The sequence below is a fragment of the Ovis canadensis genome, chromosome 4 (genome assembly GCF_042477335.2).
Source record: "Ovis canadensis isolate MfBH-ARS-UI-01 breed Bighorn chromosome 4, ARS-UI_OviCan_v2, whole genome shotgun sequence".
NCBI classification, from domain to species: domain Eukaryota; kingdom Metazoa; phylum Chordata; class Mammalia; order Artiodactyla; family Bovidae; genus Ovis; species Ovis canadensis.
Window position 1 is genome coordinate 25103188 of NC_091248.1, and position 15702 is coordinate 25118889.

The following is a 15702-nucleotide window of genomic DNA, read 5'->3' on the forward strand; positions in this document are numbered from 1 at the left end:
AATTTAATGAAAGTCATCATGCTTTTGAATATAGATAATTGTAGATTTCAGATTTTAGAATATCTTCATCTCTACCACTCCAAGCCCTTTTTGCCCCTCCAATCCCAGTTCTCAACCAGTGCTACACAGGACTTTGTGTGTGTTAGGAACTCATTCAGTTCAGCTCAGTCGCTCAGTCGTGTCCGACTCTTTGCGACCCCATGAATCACAGCACGCCAGGCCTCCCTGTCTATCACCAACTCCTGGAGTTCACTCAGACTCACATCCATTGAGTCCGTGATACCATCCAGCCATCTCATCCTTGGTCTTCCCGTTCTCCTCCTGCCCCCAATCCCTCCCAGCATCAGAGTCTTTTCCAATGAGTCAACTCTTCACATGAGGTGGCCAAAGTACTGGAGTCTCAGCTTTAGCATCATTCCTTCCAAAGAACACCCAGGGCTGATCTCCTTCAGAATGGACTGGTTGGATCTCCTTGCAGTCCAAGGGACTCTCAAGAGTCTTCTCCAACACCACAGTTCAAAAGCATCAATTGTTTGGCGCTCAGCCTTCTTCACAGTCCAACTCTCACATCCATACATGACCACTGGAAAAACCGTAGCCTTGACTAGACGGACCTTAGTCGGCAAAGTAATGTCTCTGCTTTTGAATATGCTATCTAGGTTGGTTATAACTTTTCTTCCAAGGAGTAAGCGTCTTTTAATTTCATGGCTGCAATCACCATCTGCAGTGATTTTGGAGCCCCCAAAAATAAAGTCTGACACTGTTTCCACTGTTTCCCCATCTATTTCCCATGAAGTGGTGGGACCAGATGCCATGATCTTCGTTTTCTGAATGTTGAGCTTTAGGCCAGCTTTTTCACTCTCCTCTTTCACTTTCATCGAGAGGCTTTTTAGTTCCTCTTCACTCATTAGTGTTTGTTAAATTGAAATTACAAAGCTTGATGCAATTGAAAAAGGCAAAAGCTCTGAAAAATAAATATTTTTTGATAACACATCTAGGAGACAAAAGCTGACAGGAATTGAATTCGTTTGATAGCATAACCTGACCACTGTTATCATTTGGCTTTTTATAGTATTTATTTTTCCCATTAAAGTGAACATGCATGTGTTACAGGGATATCCATGTGTTTTATTTTGGGATGCTGCCCTTGACCCCACTGGGGGTTATCTATAATATATGCTGTACATGCTATAATATATTTCTGATACCTGAAGTGCTACATTTCAGAGCAGAAATGAGCATGTGACAATTTACAGACATTTGTCGTAAGTTTATTGTGGAGATAATGATAAGTGATGACTGAGAATCATAAGATAGTTAGCATTTCTGACATAAAACTAGATTCAGAATCATAATCACCTTGATTTTTGATGTGAAAAGTTTTTAGAATTTTATGGCAAATTTTTCCTGCATTTTGACTCAGAACCTTTCAGGGAAAAAGGTTGTATCAGTCATAATATGTGTATCACACTGTTTGTGGGTTTACAAACATGGTAATTGTAAGCATGGTCCTTGACCTCATGGAGGTTGCATATTTAACCATATGAAATTCTTGGTCTTCCAAAATTTTCTTTTTAGTCTTTAACTACGTGAGAAATGGCAGTTTTAAAATGCTTATTGATTTCTTTAACTATAGGAAATTAGAGTTGGCATATTTCTACTTTTTGTGAATTGGAAATTATCTTTACAGTCTAATATACTTCCTACTTTTAAATTCTTCCCGGGACATTTGAAAAATAACCATGTATTTCTTCCTTGTGTTGACAATTAGGTTTTGTGTGTGTATTAAAGCAGCTAATTATATATGTTTCTCATCTATATCCTTATTTGGTTTTGGTTTTCTTGGTCTGTGCTGCTCTGGGGGAGCAGTTTTAATCTTCTGACATGATTGTAATTTTGTCAGGTTTTTCTTTTATTTCTAACAGCTTTTGCTTTTTATATTTGGATACTATGTTGATTGATGCTACAATGCTAATAACCACTTACCTTCTTTGTACATAATTCTCTTCATTGATTTTAAAGAAATAGCTCTTTTCCTCTTAGGCATTTTGCAGTGAATTCTAGTTTGCTCTATTATTACCATTACTGTATTTATTTTGTCCATATTTTCTTAATAAATACTTGAAAGTTCCCTTATTTTAAATGTTCTTGTATCATGTTTTCATTTTGTCTCCTATTAATGTAGAAAACAATTTTTTTCCAAGAGTGGCTTTATCTTATAATAGAGCAATTGAATATGATGTTTCTATTTTCATTAGTGTTTTACTTTATACTTCTTTAATTATTTGAGAACTTGAACACTTAGAAACCTATTAGTTATTTGTGTATTATTGCTCATAGGTTTTAAAATATTTATCTGATAAAGGATAATCCTTTGTATATCATTTGTGTATTTTAATTTACATTTTTGATGTGCAGATGGTTTTTTATGAGGTCAAACTGTTGACGTTTGTCCTTTATGACATGTTGCATTTATTAAAGTATGCTTTCTTATGTAAAGCTCAGGTCAGTATTCATTTGGTAATTATAAATACTTATCAAAAGTTTGAATTAATTGTTATATCCCTAATACCTGGACTACTGCTTAGAAAACTTAATAGGTAGTTAGAAAATATTTTTGCTTTTTTATTGAATTTTTAATCTTTTGAAAACCTACAAAAACATTTACTTAATCTGTTTTATATTTCTTTTGATACGTGATGTAAAGAGAGGATGTCTTCTCCCACACACAACTTCCCCCTCACCCCACCAATTTATTTAGGTTTCCCTTCTCTACTTCTTGGATAATCTTTGTTCTTCCCTCTTTTTTGGGGATACCTCCTTGAAGCAAGAGTCAGTGAAAACAGGAGACTCTGAAGGCAGATAGACCTGGGTTAAATCTTTGCTTTCTCTTTCACTGGCATGTGGATTTAGGCAATTAGCTGACCTCTTTCAAAGAATCCCCCTGCAACGAGGGAGACCTGGATTCTGTCCCTGGATTGGGAAGATTTCCTGGAGAAGGGAAAGGATACCCACTCCAGTATTCTGGTCTGGAGAATTCCATGGACTGTATGGTCCATGGGGTTACAAAGAGTTGGACATGACTGAGATGTGTGGTGTTGGAGAAGACTCAAGAGTCCCTTGGACTGCAAGGAGATCCAACCAGTCCATCCTAAAGGAGATCAGACCTGGGTGTTCATTGGAAGGACTGATGTTGAAGCTGAAACTCCAATACTTGGGCCACCTGATGCGAAGAGCTGACTCGTTTGAAAAGACCCTGATGCTGGGAAAGACTGAAGGCAGGAGGAGAAGGGGGCAACAGAGGATGAGATGGTTGGATGGCATCACCAACTCGATGGACATGGGTTTGGGTGGACTCCGGGAGTTGGTGATGGACAGGGAGGTCTGGTTCATGGGGTCGCAAAGAGTTAGACACGACTGAGTGACTGAACTGAACTGAGCGACTTTCGCTTTGACCTCTTTCAGTTTCTCTTTGCCTGGGGGGATAACGAAGGCTTGCTTAACAACCCTGTTTTAGAATTAAAGATAATATGTAAAGTTCTGAGTATAATGCTGGAGAAAAGTAAATACTCAGAAAACAGTAGTTTTTATTTGCTGTTTATTAAGCTCTTACATGTATATTAGCACTGTTTTATTTTTCCTATTCCATTGATTTTTCTGTATATTGCTAGCATTTTTTAGATAGTTTTTAATATCTTAATGTAGGTGGTACAAGCCCTCTAACATCACTCATAACTTTTATTCCCTCTTTTCAAAGCACTATTTTTTTAAGAGGTTATTGTCTGTTTCTTATTTCTGGTGAATATTAGAATAATTGTTCAGAAGAAAATTTTTTTGTGTATGAGATTTTGGTTAGAATCTCACTGTATCTCTACATTAACTTGGAAAAATGGACATATTTATAACATTTCATCACCTATTCAGTCCCTTAACTCTCAATTTATGGACATTCTTTTGTATCCCCTTAGAGTTGCTATTAATAGTTCTTTCTTATAGATCTGATAGCCATTATTAAAGTTATTCCTAAGTGTACTGTATTTTTAATAATTTGTTTTGAATGAAATCTCTCCATTTTCAGGTGCCACAACAGGTATACATGGAAATATTAATTTTTATATATTGTACATAAAGACTTCACATAATTATCTTATTCTGATTATTTTTGAATCAATTATTTTGGGGTTTCTAGCCTACCAAGTAGTGATTGGTGATTTTTACCTGTACACCTAGTTCAGTTCAGTTGCTCAGTTGTGTCCAACTCTTTGCTATCCCATGGACTGTAGCACTCCAGGCTTCGCTGTCCATCACCAACTCCTGGAGCTTACTCAAACTCACGTCCATTGTGTCGGTGATGTCATCCAACCATCTCATCCTCTGATGTCTGCTTCTCCTGCCTTCAGTCTTTCCTAGCATCAGAGTCTTTTCAGAATCAGCTCTTCTCATCAGGTGGCCCAAGTGTTGGAGTTTCAGCTTCAACATCAGTCCTTCCAATGAACACCCAGGACTGATCTCCTTTAGGGTGGACTGGTTGGATCTCCTTGCAGTCCAAGGGACTCTCAAGAGTCTTCTCCAACACCACAGTTCAAAATCATCAATTCTTTGGCCCTCAGCTTTCTTTATAGTCCAACTCTCACATCGATACATGACTATTGGAAAAACCATAGCCTTGACTAGATGTACCTTTGTTGGCAAAGTAATGTCTCTGCTTTTTATTTTTTATTTTTTAATTTTTATTTTTACTTTATTTTACTTTACAATACTGTATTGATTTTGCCATACATTGACATGAATCCACCACAGGTGTACATGCGTTCCCAAACATGAACCCCCCTCCCACCTCCCTCCCCATAACATCTCTCTGGGTCATCCCCGTGCACCTTCCCCAAGCATGCTGTATCCTGCATCGGACATAGACTGGCGATTTGATTCTTACATGATAGTATACATGTTTCAGTAATCCCACCCTCTCCCTCTCCCTCTCCCTCTCCCTCAGAGTCCAAAAGTCCGCTATACACATCTGTGTCTTTTTTGCTGTCTTGCATGCAGGGTCATCATTGCCATCTTTCTAAATTCCATATATATGTGTTAGTATACTGTATTGGTGTTCTTCTTTCTGGCTTACTTTACTCTGTATAATCGGCTCCAGTTTCATCCATCTCATCAGAACTGATTCAAATGTATTCTTTTTAATGGCTGAGTAATACTCCATTGTGTATGTGTACCACAGCTTTCTTATCCATTCATCTGCTGATGGACATCTAGGTTGTTTCCATGTCCTGGCTATTATAAACAGTGCTGCGATGAACATTGGGGTACATGTGTCTCTTTCAATTCTGGTTTCCTCGGTGTGTATGCTCAGAAGTGGGATTGCTGGGTCATAAGGCAGTTCTATTTGCAATTTTTTAAGGAATCTCCACACTGTTTTCCATAGTGGCTGTACTAGTTTGCATTCCCACCAACAGTGTAGGAGGGTTCCCTTTTCTCCACACCCTCTCCAGCATTTATTGCTTGCAGATTTTTGGATTGCAGCCATTCTGACTGGTGTGAAGCAGTACCTCATTGTGGTTTGGATTTGCATTTCTCTAATAATGAGTGATGTTGAGCATCTTTTCATGTGTTTGTTAGCCATCCATATGTCTTCTTTGGAGAAATGTCTATTTAGTTCTTTGGCACATTTTTTGATTGGGTCGTTTATTTTTCTGGAATTGAGCTGCATAAGTTGCTTGTATATTTTTGAGATTAGTTGTTTGTCAGTTGCTTCATTTGCTATTATTTTCTCCCATTCAGAAGGCTGTCTTTTCACCTTGTTTATATTTTCCTTTGTTGTGCAGAAGCTTTTCATTTTAATTAGATCCCATTTGTTTATTTTTGCCTTTATTTCCCATATTCTGGGAGGTGGATCATAGAGGATCCTGCTGTGATTTATGTCATATCTGCTTTTTAATACGCTGTCTAGGTTAGTCATAGCTTTTCTTCCAAGGAGCAAGCGTCTTTTAATTTCATGGCCGCAGTCACCATCTGCAGGGATTTTGGAGCCCCAAAAATAAAGTCTATCACTGTTTCCATTGCTTCCCCATCTATTTGCCATGAAGTGATGGGACCACATGCCATGATCTTAGTTTTCTGAATGTTGAGTTCTAAGCCCACTTTTTCACTCTGCTCTTTCATCAAGAGGCTCTTAGTTCTTTGCTTTCTGCCATAAGGGTGGTATCATCTGCAAATCTGATGTTATTGATATTTCTCCCAGCAATCTTGATTCCAGCTTCATCTAGCCTGGCATTTCACACGATGTGCTCTGCATATAAGTTAAATAAACAGGGTGACAATATACAGCCTTGACGTATTCCTTTCCTGATTTGGAACCAGTCTGTTGTTCCATGTCCAGTTCTAACTGTTGCTTCTTGACCTGCATACAGATTTAAGGTGATTACTTAAATCTACACGCAAATTTAAGTGATTATTGCATACAGTATAAGGTGATTATACTAGATATATACAAATAGTGGTGATTTTTACCTATGTATCTAGTATAAGAATATAATTCTTATCTTGCATGTGTATGTGATGACTGTGGACTATACTATTTTTATATCTGATTATGGAACTGTTTCTGATATCACCCCTTGTTGGGTATTGGCCTAAATAGATTTTTTTTTTATCAAGTTAATCTATTCCTGTCTCATTTTAATGTGTAGCTATAAAAAAACATGGTTCTGAGAACTTACTTTCTATATTTTGGATTTACTTGAAACATTTTTTGTTTTGTTTTGTAGGATGTTCAGCTAAAAGTTAAAACCTACTTGCTCGGAACTGATTTGTCTATATTCAAATATGATGATTTCATCTTTGTTTTGGATATAATCAGCAGGTAGTATTTGAGATCTTGTCTTATTCTTTATCTTGTTTCATTGAACCATGATAATTAATGAAATCTTGAATCAGTGAGTTACAGGCCATAACTCATGGAAGTGAAGATAATTGAGCATTCACAGTCTAATTTCTGCTGGCTTATGTGTGCATGTGTTTAAATATTTCTGCCCTTTGGATGTTTGTAAACTGTAATAAATTTGTAATCTTTAGAATTTCTTCAAGCATCCAAATTTTTATGATTTGTTATCTTTGAATGAAGATGACCTGGACTTCTTTTATTTCCCTATAATAAAAATGTTGCTGAAACTGTTATAAATCTTTCTGTCCACCTAGGTTGATGCAAGTTGGAGAAGAATTTTGTGGTAGCAAGTCTGAAGTTTTGCAAGAATCTATTAGAAAACAAAGTGTCAATTATTTTAAGAACTACCATAGGTAAGAACTCTAATAAAACATGAATAGACTTATTTAGGTAGTAAGAATAGCTTTTTCTCATGTTTATTCATCTTATGGCATTGATTGGTTTAAAAGAATTACTTCTGAATTTGAAAGACTTATCTTCTTTGTAGCTCTTTTTAGGATGATTAGGTTATTATTTCTTTTTTTTACCAAAAATAGCATAAATTATTCTCATTACTTTTCGTAAAATTTCAATATGTACTTTGTCTTGAGGGGTTTAAAATGTTGAACTGACTTCTTTGTGGGTATAAGATGATTCTCATGTTGAGGATTCCTAGAAATATTTGACCACTATTCTCTACCTGCATATGTGGTGTGAGTTTAGTAAGGAAGTTAAATCAATAGAGGCAGCACTCAGTGAGGTGGATGTGCTTGAAACTATGTGCCTTTTAGGAGTAAAAAGGATTTTAGAGAAGGGGGCATGATATTCAGAATCTAGCTACAAGGCCAAGACTATGTACTCTGTTGCTTTTACAAACAATCACTACCAATTTTTAAAAGGGTGCTGTGGAATAGTTTTGGGAATGGAGAAAGGTGGAAAAGAATGTTTACATAGCAATGTAATGGTACACTTAAAGTAGCATTAAACTGAGAGAGCAAACGGTCATTAGACCTTTCTTCGTGTAAACTAGACCCTGTACTATATCTCTTACATATATTTTATCATTTGCATTGAGGTGTATTTTACTTGTTAGTCTGCTTTTTAAAATGTTTTGATTTTGTTGTTTTTTTGTACCAGGGAGAGTTGGGATTTGAAATTCTTTTTCTCCTTGTTCGGAGTCAACCCCTGGTCACGGTGATGTGTGCTGAGTCAGAAGAGAGATTACTAATTTATTATTCAATATATTTAAGTACACATTTTCTGTCTTAATAGTAAATTATTAAAATTAAATATGGGCTTTCCTGATAGCTCAGTTGGTCAGGAATCCGCCTACAAGGCAGGAGGCCCTGGTTCAATTCCTGGATCTGGAAGATCCGCTGGAGAACGGAAAGGCTACCCACTCTAGTATTCTGGCCTAGAGAACTCCATGGACTGTGTAGTCCCTGGGGTCACAAAGAGTTGGACGGGACTGAGTGACTTTCACTCATTCATTCATTATATATTTATTTTTAAAGTATATTTAAATTGATTCTTTCCCAAAGTGGGCTTCCGTGGTGGCTCTGATTCTCAAAAAGAATTTGCCTGCAGTGCAGGAGACCCGGATTTGACCCCTGAGTTGGGAAGATCCCCTGGAGAAGGAAATAGCTACCCACTCCAGTATTCTTGCCTGGAGAATTCCATGGACAGAAGAGCCTGCTGGGCTACAGTCTATGGGGTCACAGAGAGTCGGACATGACTGAAGTGACTTAGCATGCATGCACAGGAAGACAGTGGTAAGGGAACAACATAAAACCCTAACACTACCTTTGTTTACAACTTCCTTTTCTGTTAAAACTTAAGCCCTACTAAAGTAGAAGTCCCAGCCTGTACACATTGCTTTCCAAAATGAGGGTGGCCTTGTAATCACAGATGGGAAATGGAAAAGAATCAAGAACTGTGAAGAAACGAGAAGCCTCACTTACGCATTAGAAGGAAGGCATGCTGCCTGTCCATTTCCCAAAGATTGCTTTATATCCTTCAATACCACTGGAGGGTCTTTTGTTCATTGTGATTGCAGGATGTATGCAGTGCAGAAATGTGGGTTCATTTAATGGTTTCCATTCTGCATTCCACTTTATTATCAAAAGATATCTGTCATCTGTTGCCACCAGGTATAATAGGCATTTCTAGATGCTAATGGAGATTCCTCACAAAAGTTCACCTTGATGAATTTACAAAACATAGATATTAATTACTGCTTTCAAAACACTCAACATTTTAATTGACTTTCCTCAGAAACACTTGTGAAAGTTGTTTCACAGTGAGGAGGCTATATTGTGGTGTTAGAAGGAGAGGAGGACTGGGAAATAGTAAATTGGGTTCTTATCCCATTTTTGCCTCTTGCCACTTTTCTGACATTGACCAAATGACTTAACCCTCTGGGATATGGTTCTGTCTATCAACTGTAAAATGAGGTGGTTGGACTAAATGGTCTCCCTAAGTATTACCTGCAAATCTTTCCCTTTTTTTATGCTGCTCTGTATATTATAAAAATAGGTTAAAACATAAAGATTTAATTTTTTTTTGTAGTATTCTTCCCTTTTCCCAGTGTTTAAACCAGTCTTGTTTATATACTGCCTGTAATCATTCTCTCTCCAACAGCTGCCATTTGGGAAATTATAATGAAAATCACTTGGCAAAGTGGGTGCCAACCATCACTGTGCTCTAAAGCAAGATAAACTTGACAGGCAGTTTAGAAATGATGCCAGTGTACAAATATTGAGTTGATGAAAGTCATTACATTAGCCAGTGATGAATCTAAATCTACTAAATTTTGATTTAATACCTCCTTCACCAAATGATATTACATAAATACCAAAAAATACTGTGAAGCATGGTGAACTAGGATCATCTGTTTTTATTTTATTAAAGTGTTTAAACATGCTTACAGTTTGTTTCATGGCCTTCTGCCAAATAGAGCTCTTCAGAATGAAGAAATTCCTGAACCGAATTATCCTGACTTTGAGTCCATTTAGGCTGTTGGTTTGAAGATGTAGACATAACAGGGTGAACATAGAAGCATTTTACTCTTTGGCAGAACATCTGTGTATAGAATGTCCTGGTGTTTTTTTGTGGAAGTATTAAAGTTTGCCTGCCATTATCTTTTTCCTGGGCAAAGCTGGATGAGCATGTGAGGAAGCACAGTCTCTGTCACCTGTCGATGTAACTTCACATCTTTCAAGGTGTTTTATTCCTCCAGGTTTCTTTATGTTCAGGCTGTAAGTTTGTATACACCGAAAGCTGTCAGTCCCCTGCCAGATGTTGCAGAATTCCCCAAAGCACAAATGATCTAAAACAGTGGTGACGTAGAGACTATGCAGTCGTGTACTGTTGTCAAGACATTTAACAAGTGCATTTTGTTTTTAAATTGCTTTAATAATCAAAGTTTAAAACAGTGACCTTAAAGGTGCATCGACTGATGTCAGAAGAAGAGAAGGATCACCTGTCCTTGTAGGGAGAAAAGTCTTTGCTTGCCTGAATAAGAAAGGCTTGGTTTATTCCTGAAAGTGTCTTGAAAACGTGTGCTTCTAGAGTTAGTTTTATTATCCATATACTTACCTTTGTTTTCTGTCTCGGTCAAGTGATTGAATCACGTCTTCTGGTTTGAATGTTGGACCTGATATCTTCTAGAACCGGCCTGCCTGCTCCTGTCACACTGCTCCTGCCTCCCCTGCCCACGTATCTTCTGCCAGATAAACTGTTTTGGTTAAGGCTTCAGAGAGAGTAGAAAATAAGTTATCAGTAATTTTAGTTGTTGTGTCAGATATCTGAGAGATTCTTCTTTTAAGGAAAAGGTTAACCAGTATAATAACTTCAACTTACATTGAAGTGATTTGTTATATATACATTGAAGTGTAAGTGTTCATGGATATGTTTTCCTAGTATTGCATTGTAACAAACTATCCTGAAACTGACAGGCTTAAAACAGCCACCATCTTGTCGTTATTTCTTGTATTCTGTGAGTCAGGAATAATTTAAGCAGGGATCAAGATCCTTCTGCTGCTCATAGCCTTGACTGGGGTGACTCAGGCGTGCTCCGCTTTGTGTGGCGGCTTCAGGATGGCTTCACTTGCACCTTGCTGGAGGTGGCCCGAGGGCTGTACAGCTGGATTGGTTTCAGCGTGCCCACATGTGGCCTCCCTGGTATGGTGCTCTCGGCGTGGTTGGACTTCTTCTATGGCAGCTGGCTTCCCATAGAACTAGCATTCCAAGAGAACCACGCGGAGGGGGCTTGGCCTTTTCAGACACACGCTCGGGACGCATGCAGTCCTACCTCATTCCATTGAATGCAGACTTCTCATAACGCTGGTTCAGATTGAAGGGGAGGGAAATCAGACTTTTTCTGTTGACAGGGGAGTGGTTAGGTCATGTCGAAGAAGAGCTGTGTGTGGAATAGAAGATACTGTTGCAGCCCTGTTTGCTGTATTCCTTGGGAAAACAGAGAGAAATGTTTTCAGAAACCAGTTTTTGGGGGGATTTGGTGAAAATGTTACCAATATATTTGTTTATTTTTAGTACATGACATGTTCTTCTAAATATTCAATTATGTAAAATATGACTATTTTCCATGTCTAAACTATATAAGAGGGCTTAAATTTTGAACTTAAAATGAGAGCAAAAAGAACAGTGTCTTCATAATATATACCTCTTATCTTATATCAGACTAGTTTCTCTTCCATATATATGTACATACACATTATATATACACACATGTATATATGTACATACACATGAACATAAATTCTTTATATATGTACATACACATAAGTATACCATAATAGTGAGTGAACAACTATCAAATTCCACTTTTCCTCCTGCTGGTAAAAAGTTTTGGCCCGTGTGGTGTTATCAGTGGCCTTGGGTTCTGACCTTTACTGTGTTCCTCACTAGCTTTACCGCCCCTCTGATTTTAACCAATCTTTAATTTTCTGAGCATCAGGTTCCTTCTCTTCAAAGTGTATAAGGCTTATGTTGGCTACTCTACCTTCTTTAAACTCTGTGCTTTTATCATTTGCTTCTGGAGCCTAACTTCTATTGCTTTAAGTCTTTTATTAGGTTAAGTAAAAGATCTGTTGTTTCACGCACTTGTAATTCATTGATATTTTCCCTTTAACTTGTAGGTCAACATATTTGAGACAGTTTGTAAATCGGTTATTATCTTCTTCACTATGTTTGCACTTTAAAATCTCTTTAATTTTATTTTAGTTGCACCTATTCATTAGTTTGCCAAAAATATTCTTGGTATCCTGCTTATGTCTGGTGACACCCATAGTGCTTAATGATCGAGATTGCTTTTCACTTAACTTTATGATTATAGTCAATTCTGTTATTCAGCATCCAGTTGCATTTTGTACTTTACATACTTAACTGCTTTTTCATCATAACTTCTATCTTTTGTGTGTTAGTAACACAAATTAGAAGAAAGGAAATAAAGTGCAAATTTTTCAGTTTGTATAAACTGTTCTTGGGGAAAGCGATGCAGAGGAAGTTTTCCTTGGCTTTATTGAATCAATTTGGATAATATTATCCAACTTATGGTTTCCAGTAAAAAGTGAAATTTTTCCTTTTTGCTATTGTTGCTGACCATGTTGCAGTGAAAAGAACGTGACTTGGAAGTCAGGGCCCCTGTCTCTGCTGTCTGCTAGTTGTGAGCTTGTGGCCCTTCACAAGTGGATTCATGCTTGCTTTGAGCCACCTGTGGCTTTGTCTTTAAAATGGGCCTGCCTTTTATTGCAGACAGTTTGGGAGGATAGTGATAGATTATTAGTTTTTTCCTTTGAAAGAATTTTATTAAAACTTAACTCACATAAATGTATGCATATCTTATTGTACAGCTCTATGAATTTATAATATATGTACACTGCATAAGGGGCTTCCCAGGTGGTGCTAGTGGTAAAGAAAGTGCCTTACAGTGCAGGAGGCCCAAGAGTTGTGGATTCAATCCCTGGGTTGGGAAGATCTCCTGGAGGAAGGCCTGGCAACCCACTCCAGTATTCTTGCCTGGAAAATCCCCAAGGACGAGGGGCCTGGCGGGCTGCAGTCCATGGGGTCGCAAAGAGTCAAACACGACTGATGTGACTTAGCACGCAGGCACACACACTACATAAACTGCCCAGGTTAATATATGTAACTTTTCCAGTATCCCCGAAGAATCTCTTGTACTTTTCTCAGTCAGTAGCCTCTTCAGAGTTAACTGCTGTTCTTAACTTCTGTCACCAGAAGAATGTTCTGGCTGAACATTATGTAAATATTGTTATGTAAAAATTTGTAAATTATGTAAAAATTTATAAATAATATTTATAAAAATATTTTATAAATATTATTCTGAATTGTGTTGCTTTTGTCGTTTCTCATACACATAGACATGTGAGTTGATTTAGTGTATTGACCTAGGATTCCTGTGATCTGGGGGTTAAATTAGCATTTTATTAATTTAATTGGAAATTCTTTTGAATTGCCCATGTATACGGTATGTCATGTGTGAATAGTGATGGTTTTATATATTACTTTCTAACATTTGTGTTGGTTAGGACTTCTGGTACAATTTAGAATAGAAGTGCCAACAAGGGACATTCTTTCACTCAGTACTTTACCAGTAAGTATGATATTTGTGGTAGGTTTTTGTAGACACTCTATATCAGATGGAAGAAATTCCTAAGAGATAGTAAACTTCAAGTCAAAATGTATTACTAAAAGTAAAGGGAATACTTCATAATTGATGAATAGATTTTTGTTAGGAAGGTATAACAGTCCTAAATTTGTAAGCTCTTACTTAAGATAAAATCAAAATATATAAAGCAAAAAAATTCAGATTAGAAGAAGAAATAGACAATTTATAATCATAGTTGAGAATTTTTGTGTGCCACTTTTAGTAATGGGTAATATAAATAGACAAAAAACTCAGGATATATATTTGACCAGATATTAATAAAATTTACCTAATTTATGTAGATATATATGTTTATACATATATGTATGTATACATTATAATACTTAATAGCTGAAGAATTCATATTTTTTTTCCAGAGCAGAAGGATAGTAAATCAATCAATTGCTGGGACTCAAAGCAAGTCTTTAAAAAAGAAAAAGTCAAAAGATTGAAATCAGAGCATATTCTGACCACAGTGGAATTAAACTAGAAATAAATAAGAGAGAGCTAGAAAATCTGCCAGTTTTTGGATATTAAGCAACCTATTTTCCATGTTAAAGAAGGAACCATATTGGGAATTAGAAAATATTTTAAAATAAATGTGAATAAGCATATAAAATTGTGAGGTATAACTAAAGCAGAGGGGGGGATTTTTAGTTTTAAATGCATTTTTTGGTAAAGAAGAAAGTTTGAAAATTCAGTACCCTAAAATTACATTTCAAAAAGTTTAGAAAATGACAGCAAATTGAACGTAAAGAAATAGTGGGATGATAAATAATAAGAGTAGAAGTCAGTATAAGTGAAGGAGGAGAGTGAAAAGGTTGGCTTAAAGCTCAGCATTCAGAAAACTAAGATCATGGCATCTGGTCCCATCACTTTATGGCAAATAGAAGGGGAAACAGTAGAAACAGTGGCTGACTTTATTTTGGGGGGCGCCAAAATCACTGCAGATGGTGACTGTAGCCATGAAATGAAAAGACACTTGTTCTTTGGAAGGAAAGTTATGAACAACCTAGTTCAGTTCAGTCGCTCAGTCATGTCCGACTCTGCAACACCATGAATCGCAGCATGCCAGGCCTCCCTGTCCATCACCAACTCCCAGAGTTCACTCAGACTCCTGTCCATTGAGTCCGTGATGCCATCCAGCCATCTCATCCTGGGTTGTCCCCTTCTCCTCCTGCCCCCAACCCCTCCCAGCATCAGAGTCTTTTCCAATGAGTCAACACTTCGCATGAGGTGGCCAAAGTACTGGAGTTTCAGCTTTAGCATCATTCCTTCCAAAGAAATCCCAGGGTTGATCTCCTTCAGAATGGACTGGTTGGATCTCCTTGCAGTCCAAGGGACTCTCAAGAGTCTTCTCCAACACCACAGTTCAAAAGCATCAGTTCTTCGGCGCTCAGCTTTCTTCACAGTCCAACTCTCACATCCATTAAAAAAAAAAAAAAAAAAACCCTAGCCTTGACTAGACGGACCTTTGTTGACAAAGTACTGTCTCTGCTTTTCACTATGCTATCTAGGTTGGTCATAACTTTTCTTCCAAGGAGTAAGCGTCTTTTAATTTCATGGCTGCAGTCACCATCTGCAGTGATTTTGGAGCCCCCAAAAATTAAGTCTGACACTGTTTCCACTGTTTCCCCATCTATTTCCCATGAAGTGATGGGACCGGATGCCATGATCTTTGTTTTCTGAATGTTGAGCTTTAAGCCAACTTTTCACTCTCCCCTTGCACTTTCATCAAGAGGCTTTTTAGTTCCTATTCACTAAGGGTGGTGTCATCTGCATATCTGAGGTTATTGATATTTCTACTGGCAATCTTGATTCCAGCTTGTGCTTCTTCCAGCCTAGCGTTTCTCATGATGTACTCTGCATATAAGATAAATAAGCAAGGTGACAATATACAGCCTTGACGTACTCCTTTTCCTACTGGAGATCAGTGGAGAAATAACTCCAGAAAGAATGAAGCGATGGAGCCAAAGCAAAAACAGTACTCAGTTGTGGATGTGACTGATGATAGAAGCAAGGTCTGATGCTGTAAAGAGCAGTATTGCATAGAAACCTGGAATGTCAGGTCCATGAATCAAGGCAA

The 15702-nt window shown here is 37.4% G+C and overlaps 1 protein-coding gene across 1 annotated transcript in view; it reads left to right on the top strand.

Moving 5' to 3' along the window:
* VPS50 (VPS50 subunit of EARP/GARPII complex) overlaps positions 1-15702 on the top strand; it is a 137898-nt gene that overhangs the window by 67915 nt on the left and 54281 nt on the right. The window contains exons 15-16 of the mRNA XM_069587413.1: positions 6774-6868; positions 7204-7302. Of these exons, the coding sequence (XP_069443514.1) occupies positions 6774-6868; positions 7204-7302 (194 nt within the window). The remainder of the gene's footprint in view (positions 1-6773; positions 6869-7203; positions 7303-15702) is intronic.